Here is a 16,551-nt window from a genome sequence, read left to right as displayed (position 1 = left end):
TCACAACTGTTTATCGAAGTTCTGCTCCACTTCTAAGGATCATACCATTGCTTGAAAAGTGACACCCAGAGGTCATTGCCTGTGAGAAAAAGTCTTTCTTCTAGTTAGTTTCCTGAGAGCCCCTTTGACATCCTTGTTTCTCGGGCTATAAATTATGGGGTTCAACATTGGCATCACCACCGTATAAAAAAAACAGATATTATCTTATCCTGCTCTTTAGTGGTCTTGGAGTTCGGCCCAATGTAGGTGAATATTCCTGACCCATAGAAAAGGACGATAAAGAGGTGGGAGCCACAGGTAGAGAAAGCCTTGAGCCTGCCCTCCCCAGATTGCATGTGGATCACAGTGGAGATAATATGTCAGTAGGAGACAAGGATCAGAGAGACAGGAGCTAGGAGGATGACCACACCCATTGCAAAGATGGCCATTTCTGTGCTGTAGGTGTCTGCTGAAGCCAGCTTCAGGATTGCAGGAGGTTCACAAAAGTAATGATTTATGATGTTCTGCCCTCGATAGGGAAGTTGGAAGGTAAAGGTGGTGTCCAGTGGAGACACTACTGTCCCACTGGCCCAGGATGCTACAGCCAGCTGGAGACACACCTGTTGTGTCATGATGGTGGAGTAGTGCAGAGGCTTGCAGACAGCCACATACCAGTCATAGGACATCACTGCCAGTAGTGCGCACTCTGTGCACCCAACCAGAAGGAAGACAATGATCTGTGCCATACACCCTCTGAAAGAAATAGTTTTCCTATTTACCAGGAAGTGGACCAGCATTTGAGGGACAATGCTAGTAGAGAAGCAAAGATCTGCAAAAGAGAGGTTTCTAAGAAGAAAATACATGGGTGTGTGGAGCTGAGAATCCACAAAGATGAGAACGATAATAAGCAGGTTTCCAAGCACAGTCAGCAAATAAATGATGAGAAAAAGAATAAACAGCAGGATCTGGGTCTTCAAGTCCTGGGAAAGGTTGAGGAAGATGAACTCAGCCACAAAGGTTTGGTTTTCTTCTCCCATTGAGAGTTATGCCTATTTACCTGTTTGGCACCGCCAACAAGGAAAACTTTGGGTTTCTGATGTCAAGTCCAGTGAAGAGGCTCATTGAAAACTGACACCTTGCAAGGAAGATTGCATTGGGGTAGGAGGGAGCAGATTCCGTTTCCCCCTACCCATGGGAGAAAATCCTGGCTGATCTACGGAGTAAAAGAGCAAGCAACCAACATACCTCAACATATATGAAAATAAGGGACCAATAATTGTGGTGGAACCGAAAAACCAGAAAGTGAGAGGAGTGCTGCAAGACGGTAGGGTCCCAGGGACCAGCGCAGGGTCTGGGGGGCTGCAGCCCCAGGCCCAACTTCTGCTGCCAGGTTTGCAACAGAGTCCTTGGGAGAGAGCCAGGGCAACTGCTTCCTCCCCAGCCAAACAAGGTCTGAGCAGCACTGGGAAGAACCCAGTTGCTAGCAAACACACAAGGGTTGTGAGCACCCTTGGAGTCTGTGGACACCAGCGGGTTGCGCAATAAGCCCTGACCACCAGGGTCACTGGTCTGGCTGGAGAGTTGGGCTGAGGGAGAGGCTGGGCCATTGTATGGAGCAGCAGGATTGAGTAGGAGGAATTTCTCAAGAAGAAGGAGTGAAAAGATAGACACTGTTTGGGGAATTCTACAGCAATCACTCCGGTCTCCCTGCCACCCAGCCGGTCAGCGATCCCGAGGTTATGTGGAAGGTTGTGCTTGTGCGGAGGACCCTGCGCACTCCTGTAGCACTGGGAAGGGTGAGGCGGTCTAGCTAAGGGTGCATGTGCGGGAGCGCACCCCCACACCCCAGCCCACAGCGGTAACCCTGGGGAAAGGCCTGGTTCCCACACCCAGGGCACAGGGGAGAGGTGCCAGGATAGCTCCCCAGACAGTGACTGAGTGCAGATCAGGAAGGAAAAAAAGCCATACCAATCACCCCTCAGCCTGCCTCAGCCAGCAAGACCAGAAAAACCAGTTTGGCCACTTTGAAACCAAGAGGCTTTTTAATTTTATTCTATTTTTTAAACAATTCTTACTTTTTAAATTTTTATTATTTTTATTCTTTCAATTTCTTTTTCCTCTCTTTCCTGCTTCTTGTTTTATTCCTTCCTCCTTTCTTTCCTCCAATTTTGTCTCTTCTTCCTTCCTTTGTCTGCCTTTTTTTAAATACCTACAAGTGAGACAAAGACCTGGAACTGTGAAAAGACCAGAGTTTAACCCAAAGAAGGGGCATCACAACAGCTGTGACAGTGACACAAATTTCACTCTGCTATTACAGAGGACATGCATGTTATTGCATATTTGTATTATTATTATTTTTCCATTATTCTTATGTCTTTTTAAAATAGTGTTTTTGTATTCTTCTTCTTTCTGTATAGTCTGCTTTGCTAGGCTGGTTATGTTGTATCACTTGACAGGTTTCCCCTGATATCTCTTTCATAGTGTATTGCTAATTTACTGTCCTTCACCTTACCTGTGTCCTATTAGCACACTACTCAAGGTTCTATTCTCCCTATTCCTGTTATCTAGATCTCATAGATTCTGTCATATGATTGTTGCTCTAATATTACTGTAAATAAGTGCTGTTCCATGCAATTGTAAATATTTCACAACACCCCTCCCAGATCTTAGCCCACTTCACAGTTTCCTGAACTCTATTACTGTGGTGGTTAACTCTATTCTCTCACACACTACACCTGTTTACTATCCTTTACTTTCACCTTACCTCAGAATCTGACCTCCCACAACCTCACTGCTTTCTAGTTCCAACTCACAATCCTTCCTTCCACAACAAGAGTCTTATTTTCTTTCTATCCTTTCTAAAAATCAACTAGCTTGGGGAAAGATCATGGTTAACACTATACATAGCCAAAGGATCTTCCATCTCTTCTCTACTGGCTGCTACTGTAAATATCATAGAGTACTCTCTTGCTGCCTTAAAACATTTTCCCTTCCCCCTCCAACTGATCACAAAAAAAAAAAAAAAAAAAAAGAGTAGGTGGAAGCAATGAACAGCAGGATACCCACTGGAAGAGGAAACCCAACAACAAAGGAACCACTAACAGATAAACTATAGAAGAAGGTGAAGGAGGGAGTGGAAACCACACAAACCTCAATCCAGGACATATCTGGAAATACAACTAAATAGTAGAGACACTACCCAGTACAAACAACTGAACAAAAGCAAGAGAGAATCCTCAAAACCTTATACACATGAACCAGCTTCAACACATCCTGCCCTCACCAGCACAACAAAATACAAGAGGTGGTAGACAGTGACCCTCATTTAACCAGCTGTTGGGAAGGAACCACCAAAGAAAGACCCAACAACAATGAAAACCCAAAGACAAACACAGAGCCAACTTAAATGACAGTCCAAGACCAGTGAGCTCGGAAGATCAAGAAAACTGCACCACTGAAACTCACTGGTATTCTACCACAGAAGTTCACACCATAAACCCAGGGAGCCAGAACAGATCAATTTAAGAAGCTGAGGCTAACAAGAAGAGTCTCACAAACAATGGGAAGATAAAGAAACAATCCCCAAATGAAAGGAAAGGAGGAAGCCTCAGAAAGAATGCTAAATGAAATAGAAGCAACTCAACTATCAGATATTGAGTTCAAAGCAATGATTGTCAGGAAGCTCAATGAGCCCACAATGAGCTACCAGAAACTACAAGGAAGCTACAATGAACTCACTGAAAACTATGTCAACATGAAAAAGGAAATAGAAACTATCAACAAGGGCCAAGAAGAAATGAAGAATACAATTTCGGAACTGGAGAACACAGTAGAAGGAATGAAAAGCAGGATTGATGAAGCAGAAGATCGGATCAGGGAGCTAGAGGACAAAGTAGAAGAAAACGCCCAGAAAGAGCAAGTAAAGGAAAAGAGGCTCAGAAAGAATAAAGAGGGATTAAGAGAAATGCAAGACAATACGAAACATAATAATATTTGTATAATAGGAATGCTAGAAGGAGAAGAAGAAAAGCAAAGGATAGAAAACCTATTTGAAAAAGTAATGATGGAAAACTTCCCTAATTTGATGAGAGAAAAAGTCACACAAATCCAGGAAACACAGAGAGTCCCAATCAAGAGGAACCTAAAGAGGCCCACCTCAGGACATATCATAATTAAAATGGCAAAATATTCAAGACAAAGAGAGAATCTTAAAGACAGCAAGGGAGAAACAGGAAGTAACATACAAGGGAGCCCCAATAAGGTTGGCAGCTGACTTCTCAATGGAAACACTTCAAGCCAGAAGAGAATGGCAAGAAATATTCCAGGTAATGAGAACCAGAGGTCTGCAACCAAGGGTACTTTACCCAGCAAGGCTCTCAATCAAGATAGAAGGCCAAATAAGAAGCTTCCCAGACAAAAGAAGTCTAAAAGAATACACCTCCACCAAACCAGTTCTTCAAGAGATGATGAAGGGCCTGCTTTAAGGAAAGGAAGGAAAAAGAGAGAGAGAGATGGGGGAGGAAGGAACACAGGTATGAAAAAGGCACTGAATAAGCATCTATCAGTAATAACCTTAAATGTAAATGGGTTAAATGCTCCAATCAAAAGACATAGAATAGCTGAATAGATAAGAAAGCATGACCCACATATATGTTGCCTACAAGCGACCCACCTCAGGACAAAAGATCTACACAGACTAAAAGTGAAGGGCTGGAAGGAAATTTTCCAAGCAAATGGACAGGAAAAAAAAGCCAGTGTAGCAATACTCATATCAGACAAAATAGACTTCAAAAAAAGGGCCATAAAAAGAGACCCAGAAGATCACTTCATAATACTCAAGGGAAGAATCCACCAAGAAGACATAAAGATTGGAAATATATATGCACCCAATAAATATATAGGAGCACCCAAATACATAAGGAAAATCTTAGAGGATGTCAAGAAAGATATTGACAGCAACACAATTATAGTAGGGGATTTTAACACCCCACTGTCAAAAATGGACCTATCTTCCAAACAAAATATCAACAAAGATATTGTGGCATTGAACAATGCCCTAGAGGAAATGGATTTAACTGATTTATATAGAGCCCTTCATCCCAAAGAAGCAAAATACACATTCTTTTCAAACGTACATGGAACAATTTCAAGGATAGACCACATGATAGGACACAAAGCAAGCCTCAAGAAATTCAAGAAAATTGAAATTATACTAAGCATTTTCTCTGACCACAAGGGACTGGAACTAGAAACCAACCCCGAGGGAAGAAATCTGAAACACTCGAAATCATGAAGATTGAATAGCATGCTATTAAATAATGAATGGGTCAAGAATGAAATAAGGGAAGAAATCAAAACATTTATGGAAACAAACAAAAATGAACTCACAACAACCCAAAACTTATGGGACACAGCCAAGGCAGTCCTGAGAGGGAAGGTCATAGCAATACAGGCCTACCTAAAAAAGATAGAAACATTTCAAACAAACAACCTAACCCTACATCTACAAGAACTTGAGGAACAACAACAAAGACAGCCCAGAGCAGGTAGAAGGAAGGAAATAACTAAGATCAGAACAGAATTAAATGATATAGAGACTAAAAGCACAATTCTAAGGATCAATGAATCCAGGAGCTGGTTCTTTGAAAAGGTAAACAAAACCGACAAGCCTTTAGGCAGGCTCATCAAGAAAAAAAGAGGACCCAAATAAACACAATCAGAAATGAAAGAGGAGGGATTATAACTGACACCACAGAAATACAAAGGATTGTAAGAAATTACTATGAAGAATCACATGCCAAGATATTTGAAAACCTAGGTGAAATGGACAAATTGCTAGAAAAATGTAATCTTCCAAAACTCAATGAAGAAGAAGCAGAAAGCCTAACAGCCAATGAAATTGAAGCAGTAATCAAAAAACTCCCAACACACAAAAGCCCTGGACCAGATGGATTCACAGGAGAATTCTACAAAGCATTTAAGGAAGAGCTAACCCCTATCCTTCACAGACTATTCTAAAAAATCCAGAATGATGGAAGACTCCCAAACTCTTTTTATGAAGCCAGCATCATCCTAATTCAAAATCCAGATAAACACACAACAAAGAAAGAAAACTGCAGGCCCGTATCACTGATGAACATAGACACTAAAACCCTCAATAAAATATTAGCAAACCGCATCCAATAATACATTAAAAAGATCATACATCATGACCAAGTGGGATTCATCCCAAGGATGCAAGGATGGTTCAATATTCACAAATCAGTAAATGTAATACATCACATAAACAAAAGCAAAGACAAAAACCACATGATCATATCAATAGATGCAGAAAAAGCATTTTTCTGCTTTTTCTGATAAGGTACAGCACCCATTATGATAAAAACACTCAGCAAAGTGGGAGTAGAGGGAGCATTCCTCAACATAATAAAGGCCATATATGAGAGACCTACAGCCAACACCATACTCAATGGGCAAAACTTAAAATCTTTTCCACTAAGATCAGGAACAAGACAAGGTTGTCCACTTTCACAACTTCTATTCAATATAGTATTGGAAGTTTTAGCCATAGCGATCAGACAAGAAAAGGAAATAAAAGGCATCCAAATTGGAAAGGAAGAAACAAAATTGTCATTGTTTGCAGATTACATTATAGGGTACATAGAAAATCCTATAGGCTCTGCCAAAAAACTGATTGATCTAATAAATGAATTTGGCAAAACAGCGGGATACAAAGTCAATATCCAGAAATCAAAGGCATTTTTGTATACCAACAATGAAATAGCAGAAGCAGAAATGAAGAAAAAAAAATCCCATTCAATATAGCAAAAAGAAAAACAAAATACCTAGGAATAAATCTAACCAAGGAGGCAAAAGACCTGTATAAAGAAAACTATACAACACTGAAGAAAGAAATCAAGGAGGACACAAACATATGGAAACATATACCGTGTTCATGGATTGGAAGAATTAACATCATCAAAATGTCCATACTAACCAAAGCAATTTACAGATTCCATGCAATATGCATTAAAGTACCAATGGCATATTTTACAGACATAGAACAAATATTTCAAAAATTTATGTGGAACCATAAATGACTCTGAATAGCTGGTGCAATTTTGAGAAAGAAAAGCAAAGTAGGAGAGATCACAATACCTGATACCATACTGTATTACAAGGCCACTGTAATCAAAACAGCCTGGTACTGGCATAAAAACAGGCACATAGACCAATGGAAGAGAACAGAGAGCCCAGAAATTAACCTACATCTCTATGGTCAATTAATATTTGACAAAGGGGGCAGAAACATAAAATGGAGTAAAAACAGTCTCTTCAACAAACAGTGTTGGGAAAACTGGACAGCTACATGCAAAAAAATGAAACTCAAGCACCAACTTACACCATACACAAAAATAAATTCGAAGTGGATAAAAGACTTAAATATAAGCCATGTCACTATTAAAGTCCTAGAGGAGAACATAGGCAGGAAAATCTCAGATATTTCACGCAGCAACATTTTTACTGATACGTCCCCCAGAGCAAGGGACATAAAGGAAAGAATAAACAAATGGGATCTCATCAAAATAAAAAGCTTCTGCACAGCTAAAGAAAAAAGTATTAAAATAAAAAGAGAACCAACTGTATGGGAAAACATATTTGCCAATGATACCTCAGACAAGGGTTTAATCTCCAAAATATATAAAGAATTTACAGGTCTCCAGTCTAAGAAGACAAGCAACCCAATTAAAAAATGGGCAAAGGACTTGAACAGTTTTCCAAGGAGGACATAGAGAAGATCCAGAGACACATGAAAAAAATGCTCAATATCTCTAGCTATCAGAGAGATGCAAATTAAAACCACAATGAGATACCACTTCACACCAGTCAGAATGGCCATCATAAACAAAGCAACAGACAAAAGGTGTTGGAGAGGTTGTGGAGAAAAGGGGACCCTAGTGCACTGTTGGTGGGATTGCAGACTGGTACAACAACTATGGAAATCAGTATGGAACTTCCTCTCAGAAAACTAAAAATGGATCTGCCTTTCGACCCAGAAATTTCACTGCTAGGATTATATCTAAGAACCCTGAAATACCAATCCAAAAGAATCTATGTACCCCAATAATCATAGCAGCACAATTTACAATAGCCAAGTGTTGGAAGCAACCTAGATGCCCATCAGTAAATGAATGGATCAAAAAACTATGGTAAATTTACACAATGAAATTCTATGCAGCAGAAAGAAAGAAGGAGCTCCTACCCTTTGCAAAAGAATGCATGCAAATGGAAAGCATTATGCTAAGTGAAATAAGCCAGGCAGTGAAAGACAAATACCATATGATCTCACCTTTAACAGGAACCTAAATAACAAAACAAAGAAACAAGCAAAATATAACCAAAGACCCTGAAATAGAGAACAGACTGACAGTGTTCAGAGGGAAGAGGAGTGGGAATTTCAGGGAATTTCAGCGGACAAGGGGAAGGGTTTATAGGATCAAGTATGAAGGACACATGGATAAAAAAACTAGGGGCAGGTGGAAATCAGAAGGAGTAGGGTAGGGCTGGGTGGGTGGGCTGGGATGGTAGTAAAAGATAGAAAAGTGTGGGGCAGTGACTCAGATGGTCCACTGCAGAGGCACGTTTTCTGCAAGGGTAGTGCACCAAGCAGAGGGAACGGGTTTTGACAGACAAGCTGAATTGACATTCAAGAACAAGGCCCCTGGCTTCAATTTCAAGATGGCAGAGTAGGAAGATCCTGAGCTCACCTCCTCTCATTGACACTAAAACTGCAACTACATATAGAATGACTATCTCTGAGACCACCTGAAGACTCGCAGAAAGGTTTTCTACAACTACAGACAAAGTAAAAGCCATATTTAAAAGGGTAGGAGGAGTAGAGACTAAGCCTAGTCAGCACCTAGCCTACTCCTTACTCCTCATGCAGTGACTCACAAGTGGGAGGGTTATGACAACTTCGGAGGTCATCCCTGGAGAGCAAAGGGTCTGAACCCTAAACTGGTTCACCTGAACCAGGAAGTGGAGCCCTCATAACAGCTGTCTTTGAAAACTAGTGAGGCTTACATCTGGGAGAGCCAAAAGGCTGTAGGAAACCCATGTTGCGTTCCTTCCAAGTTCTGGAATAGAGGGAGAAGTTTAAAAAGCAGCTAGGTCATACATGAAAGTGATTCATTGACTAATTTTAGGGTGTATGCTGGAGGGACAGGAATCTGCTGGAACTTGCTCTTGCCACAGGTGCTGGTGGGTACCATTTTTCCCCTTTCTTTAACCTGGCTGGTCTGACACTGTCCATTAACCTTGCTAACACTGTTTGCCCCACCCTGGCATTTCCCTGAGGGTATACCCAGTGTAGCACCCCTCCAGAGCATTTTCTGGCCTGCCACACACCATGGGCAGCATCACTCAGCACCAGCACACAGTAGTGTGTCTGCAACAGCGGGGGTGGGCTTTGCAGCCAGCCACATCAAAGCCTTTCCCTGCATTCCTGTGAGCCTGCAACAGTTGTGGCCAGGCCTCACAGCCAGCAGGCCAGATAGCAGCCTTGCCTGCTAGTGTGTCCACAGAAGTGGCCCAGCCACAACAGGAGGCTATATTAGGGCCCCCTGTAGACCACCTGCTCTGTTAACAAGAGGGACATTAAAATTAGGGCCCCATGGGAAAATAAGGCCACTTTTTCAAGACCAGGAGATTTAGCTTAACTACCTAATACAATACATAGAAACAAACAGGCAAAATGAAGATGGAAAAGAATATGTTCCAAACAAACAAACAAAAAACAGGACAAAACCCCAGAAGAAGAACTACATGCAACTGAGGTCAGCTGTCTACTAGATGAAGAGTTCAAAGTAACAGTCACGAAGATGCTCTTTCAACTGTGCAGACAAATGAATAAACTCAGTGAGAACTTGAGCAACTTGAACAAAGACCTAAAAATTCTAAGAAAGGACCTAACAGAAGTGAAGAACGGAACAATTGAAATGAAAAAATCATTGCAGGGAATCAACATCAAATCTGATGACACAGAAGAATGGATCAACAACCAGGAAAACAGGATAGTGGAAGTCACCCAGCTGGAAGATCAACAAGAAAAAAGAATTAAAAAGAATGAAGATAGCATAAGAGACCTATGGGACAACATCAAGCATACTAACATTCGAGTCATAGGGTCCCAGAAGGAGAAGAGAGAGAGAAAGGGACAGAAAACCTATTTGAGGAAATAGTGGCTGAAAACTTTCCTAACTTGGCAAAGGAAACAGACATCCAAGTCCAGGAAGCACAGAGAGTCCCAAACAAAATGAACCCAAAGAGACCCACACCAAGACACATTATAATTAAGTTGTTGAAAGTTAAAGATAAAGAGAGTATCTTAAAAGCAGCAAGAGAAAAACAACTAGTTACATACAAGGGTATTCCCATAAGACTATCAGCTGACTTTTCAACAGAAACTTTGCAGGCCAGAAGGGAGTGGCATGATATATTCAACATGATGAGAGGAGAGGAAAAAAACCTACAACCAAGAATACTCTACCCAGCAAGGTTATCATTCAGAATAGAAGGAAAGATCAAGATTTTCTCGGACAAGCAACAGTTAAAGGAGTACATCACCACTAAACCAACATTACAAGAAATGTTAAAGGGTATTCTTTCAGTGGAAAAGGCCAGAACTAGAAATAAGATGAAAAAATATGTACTGGTAAAGTCAAACAAATAGTATAAAGATAGTAGACCAACCACTTATAATGTAGTATGAAAACAGTTAAAATGGCAATAAGCACATACCTATCAATAATTACTTCAATTGAAGTTGACTAAATGCCCCACTGCATAAACAGGATGACTGAATGGTTTAAAAAAAAAGAGGAGGGCCTGTACGTATCCTGTCTACATTGCCTCCATGAAACTCCTGATTGAAAGTCACACAGAAACTGGAAATAAATAAATGGAAAAGATATTTCATGTAAATGAAAATAAAAAAAACAGAGAAGTTGGGATGGCAATACTTATATCAGACAAAAAGAATTTAAATCAGAGGCTATATAACGAGAGACAAAGAAGGACCCAGTAATTGTTTTCTTCAGGTAAGCCTCCAGAAGTGGAACAATTCAAAAAGCTGCATGCACCTCTGTTTACTGCGGCATTATTTACAGTAGCCAAGTTATTGAAGCAACCCCAGCATTCATCACCAGACCAATGGGTAAAGGAGTGGATGTGTGTGCACATGCACACAATGCACCAGGGTGTGGCACAGCCAGAAAAGAAGCGGATCTTGCCATTTACAACAACGTGGATTGACCTAGAGGGTATTATGCTAAGGAAATTAAGTCAGAGAAAGACAAATACTGTATCATTTTACTTAGGGGTGGAATCTAAAAAACTAAATAAACAGGACTATTTGACCCATAGATATAGAAAAACTGATAATTGCAAGAGGGTTGGGTGGTGGGGGTATGGGCAGAAAGGCTAAGGGGATTAGGAGGTAGAAACTTGTAAATAAGTAATGGGGGTGTAAAGTACAACATAAGGATTATTAATATCAAAATCACTAACTTCGTATGGTGATGGATGGATAGTGGACTTTCTGTGGTGATCACTTTGTAAGGTATATAAATGTTAAATCTCACTATGTTCTGCAGCTGAAACTAATACAGTATTGTATGTCAACTGTAATTCAGAAGAGCTTTACATTTCAGAATAAAAATTAGACATGAAACCAAAAAAAAAGAAAATTGTACTGCAATAATAATTAAAATAAAATTAAAAAAATAAAACTGACACCTCATTGGATATGTTTAGCTCTTTTGCTATCCATCTTGTTCTAATTAATGTTAAATATAACATTTTGATTCTTATTAGCTGATCGAAATTTTTTATGAGAATTTATTGGTTTATTTTTAGAGAGAAAGGTTGGGATAAAGAGAGAAAGAGAAACATCGATGTGCAAGAGAAGCACTGATTGGTTGCCTCTCATATGTGGCCTGACTGGAACCCTGATGAGGAAAACCAAACCACAGCTCAGGCATGTGCCTAGACTGGGACAAACCAGCAAACTTTTGCCTTGTGGGACAATGCCCACCAACCAAGCAACATTGGTCAGGGCAGTGGCTGTAATTTAAATCCATGTACACACTGCACAGTAAATATAAAGAACAGTTGTCTGTCTCTCAGAGGTAGGGTTGGAATGCTTATGTACACATGTGTGTATATGTGGCATGGGGAAGAAGATGATTTAATGTCCAGACAGAAAAGGAGAGTGACAAATGAGTGAAAAAGGAGGTAAAAACATGAGCTGTTGTACATTTACATTCCAACAAAGGCCAGGAACAATTATTCATTCTTTTGTACTCCAAAGATTTCATCTAATTATCAGGTTTACTAATTAGTTCAACAGGATGTGTCTCTATTTAATACATGCAGAAGATGAAGAAGAAAAAAGTAAGAGTGGTTAAAATAGAATAAAGAAAATAGAAGTTAGAAGAAAGCAGGAACAGAACACTGGGCCCAGAGATGTGGGGGAAAGCAGAAGGAAGAGGGGACGCAGGAAGAGATCTATGAGTCTGGCTGTTTCCCCCAAACCAAAAGTGTGGCTAATGAACCTTTCTCCCTCTGAGGCCCTAACAGCATTGTGACTGATATGGCCTTTCCAGAAGTCTCCTCATAATGACTGTGACACACAACTGCATACATGTGGATTATTATCCACACACACGTCATACTGCACACGAACCATATCTCACACAAACATGTACACACCCAGACATCACGGATTTACTCACATAAGTGTTTCAAATTCTTATATGTGAATATTCATGGGCACCAAATCTTTCACCATAAAAGAAGGTGTCACAGAGTAGGTAATTGGATACTGAGCCCATTGGATACTGACCAAGGCTGGGTATATGGGAACCCACAATGCCTGGCTTGTATGGGATGGTCATTGCAGAATAGGGTGTCGGTATGGTGGCACCAGTGGTGGGGGTCAGTGGCCTCCTCTGGACTAGAAGGACATTGCTGATATAATGGGGTCCCCTCTCCTCCACCTGCTCTCATGAAGGGGTTGGAATCGGCAAGGCCGGCATTCCTGGTACAGTGTCCCATACAGTCCTGGTTCCCTCACATCTCATAGGTGCTGAGCCTGCTCAAGATCAAGAGGCTCTTGATGTGGTTCCTCAGAGTAAGTTTCCTAGTTTTTTTCAGGTCCTCTGCCTGTTCAATGGGAGATGGGGGAACAAATGCCAGCTGAGGAAAAGGATGCAAACTGAAGGGCTGGCAGCAGAAGCATGGGAGGTAGAGTCAGGCAGAGTGGGATGTCTCTGGAAACAGCCTCATCCCTAAGAAGAAAGTGCAGAAGAGGAGATTAGGTTGGGTTTCAAAAGAAGAATGGAAATAGAACTGCTGTGCCTGGGAGATTAACAAGGAAAAAGTTGATGGGTAGGGGAATACATGAGAAAGTTCATCTTTCCCAGCACCATTCCCACTCCCCACCACAACCCCCTAGGCAGTACTGCAGAATCCTGCACACTGAGGCTCAGCAGCAGCTTTCCCACTCTCACCTGAGGGCAGAGAGCAGGTAGACAGGGGCTGAGGAGTCTCTGGTGTAGGAATCCAGGATGGAGTGTGGGAGGGAGTGGTTTCTACAGCCTGCAGAGATCCACTCTGGAAGACAGTGCCAACTGTAGGTTGCCTCCTAAGCAATGCCTCTCAAGGCCAACATTAGAGTCATCCAAGGAGTGTGACTTTGTCCCAAGCCTTTTCTCCTTATTTGATTGAAGGTACAAACTGCAATTCTCCTAGACCCCAGTTCTGAACAGCAGATATTCCTTCAAGGGAATATCTGAAGATGCAGTGCTGAGAGTGATATAAATGAGGGATTCCCTTGGAGATTTAACAGCCCTCAATTTTATCATCTTTCCATCATCTGAGACATCCTAGGGCACTTAGTGTTACATTTGAAATCACAGACTAAAGCTTCTACATCTTTCAAACTACACCAGTGTCATTCAAATGACATCAGCAGATATATTCCCAGAAGTTTACAAGTTATCAAACTTGTGTTTTCATTTACATGGTGATTAAATAAAAAGGACAATGAGCATATATTGGATTCTCTGGATGCCAACTTTGTATCTGAGTAATGCAACTTGATTGAAGGGCTACACTCTCATTTCAGTTTATGGTTGTTAAGGTGATAACCTTAAGTGATAGAGTTTAATCTGATTAGCACTGTCCTAATATCCACAGGACAACAAGATTTGTGAGTGTGCTGTTATCTTAAAGTTGCATACTTTTACTGGACATAAAGTCAAAGCTTTTCTTTTGTGTGGATAATTTACAGTCAAAGGCCACTTTGTATACAACCATTTCTGAAACCATTTGCTTCTTAAACTATTCAATTGAGACTTTGGTTTGGCCATATGAAAATGAAACTCCTATAGTTCTCTCAAGATAATGAAAAGAAATTGAAGGCAAGTTTTACATTTAAATGTTGTATGCATGCCATCTGAAGGCTAAATGATGCAAGAGAAAAATGGTGGAAGGATGGAGTTGTCAGATGGTAGCACAGGCAGGTGGGATTCAAGGAAGCCCCTGAAGCTGATGGTTCCCCAGTCACATTTCCTGTGGCAATTTATGTTCAGCAAAACATCAATCAATCACATCAGGAAATGCTATTACCTTGAATTCTACTGTTTCACTGGTTTTGTGGTTTGGCTTACACATCATTTGTAGTTTAGCTTTGTTTTCTCAGTGTTACAGGGTGCAGCCAAGAGGGGGGACCCCAAATGGGCATTTGAAATGGGGTCCAGAACTTAAGGTGTCCAGGAGATCTTAAGATGTCTTCACCCCCACCCCCCAGGTGTGGGTTGGGGGAAGGGACAAATGGAGCAGGGCCTTTGAGAGCTATTTCGAATAGCAACAGCCTTGTAGCTAACCTCTGGTGTGGTCATTTAAATTATCTATAGCCTTTGGCTGGTCACTTAGATATGTTAAATAGCTGTGGCCTTGCTCTGAGCCAGGGGAGTGGAAGTAACTACCCCACCAAGGTGTAACTGGGGGGCAGGTCCCCTGAGTTAACAGCACCTGCGTGGGAGCTTGGAGATGATTGGTTCCATGACATGGGGCCACACCTGCCCAGACTCATGATGGCAGTCCAGTAAAGCTGGAAAAGACAGAAGATTGAGGGCAAGTGTGCCCAAGTGTGGGAGGAGTCGGAAATGGGGCTGCAGAGGAAGATTGGCGTGGGGATTTAAACCCAGATGCAGCAGCCATTGAAAGAGAGAACCACGCAGCTTTAGCAGAGTGAGGACTCCTGCAGCCCTGCAAGAGAGAATCACCATGCGGCTTTAGCAGAGAACTGCCACTCGGCTTTGGCAGAGTGGCGATCCCCTCCACCCTTGCAGCCATTGCGCAGGAGAAGAAGCACGCGGTTTTGGCTGAGTGGGGACTCCCGTAGCCCTGGGAGAGAGGACCGCGTGCCTTTGCCAGAGTGGGGACCCCCTGCATCTTTAGAAGGAGGAACCACCACCTGGTTTTAGCAGAGATCCCGGCGACATAGCTGAGGGTGCCAGGAACTCAGGGAGGTCTCCCAGTTGAGAGGGAGTACTAACTGGGAATAACCAGAGGACTGCCTGAGCCATGGACTTCTATTTTCTTCCCTGAGATACGGTACTCTGGACTGGGCAAAGGGGGAAGGAAGGAAGGACTGTGTCTGTTTGTGGGTGTTTTAAGGGACTTCAGGATTTTTTGATAAAGACATTAGGTCACTACTTTAAGTTTGTATAGCATTAAATAAACATTTCCTTTCCTTTTCATGAATCTCTGGCATTGAGAAACGTCTTTCCTCTGGTGGCGGACATAACGAAACTGGGGGCTTCTTTCAGTAATAGTATATCGTCCCAGGCCCCCCCTTGCTTGTTCTGTAACAACAACACATATAAATCTAACTCATACAAATAAATGGATTATGTTCTGTGGCACAACATGCCATGATTTATTTAACCATATGCATATTAGTGGGCATTTGGGTTATTTCTAATCTTTAGATGTAAAAACAAAAACTCTACACATATATCTTTGTATCTTTGTCAAATGTATTTGAAGAGTAAGTTTTCTTGGACTTGATTGCTGGGTCTCAAGGTATATTCCTTTAAAATACCAATAGACATTGTCAGTTGCATTAATTTATACTCCCTTTAAAATTGCATAGAAGTTCCCATCCGGTTATACCTTTAGTAACAACTGTTGTCTCACTCTTGAATTTCACTATTTTATTACATATTCCTTTAATTATACTTGAGGATGAGCATAATTTTTGTTTATTAATCATTTTTATTTCTTTTACTGTAAAAGAACTGTTTCCTTTCCTAATGTTCTTTTATTGGGTTGTTCCACCTTCTTTTTACCCCTTTTAAAACCCTTCAATATTACGAAAAAATGGACTCTTTGATTTTTGCCTTGGAGATAAGTCTTTTTCCCTTTGCTACTTTAATACTGGATTCCTTCCCAGAAGGGCTCTACCTCATCACAAAGGTAAATGTGTTCTTCTATTTTGTAGTG

General features: G+C 41.3%; 1 protein-coding gene across 1 annotated transcript; it reads right to left on the bottom strand.

The window, feature by feature from the left end:
• LOC114500512 (olfactory receptor 2D3) lies at positions 1 to 1,031 on the bottom strand. The gene is given in 2 exon segments (XM_028517220.2): positions 1 to 189; positions 192 to 1,031. Coding segments are annotated over 2 exon segments (942 nt in total). The 5' UTR covers positions 1,017 to 1,031; the 3' UTR covers positions 1 to 72.
• Positions 1,032 to 16,551: the final 15,520 nt, after the last annotated feature.

This window comes from Phyllostomus discolor, chromosome 6 (assembly GCF_004126475.2).
Source record: "Phyllostomus discolor isolate MPI-MPIP mPhyDis1 chromosome 6, mPhyDis1.pri.v3, whole genome shotgun sequence".
In the NCBI taxonomy this organism is placed as follows: Eukaryota; Metazoa; Chordata; class Mammalia; order Chiroptera; family Phyllostomidae; genus Phyllostomus; species Phyllostomus discolor.
The sequence above is the reverse complement of the archived record's forward strand: the minus strand, read 5'-3'. Positions and strand labels throughout refer to the sequence as shown.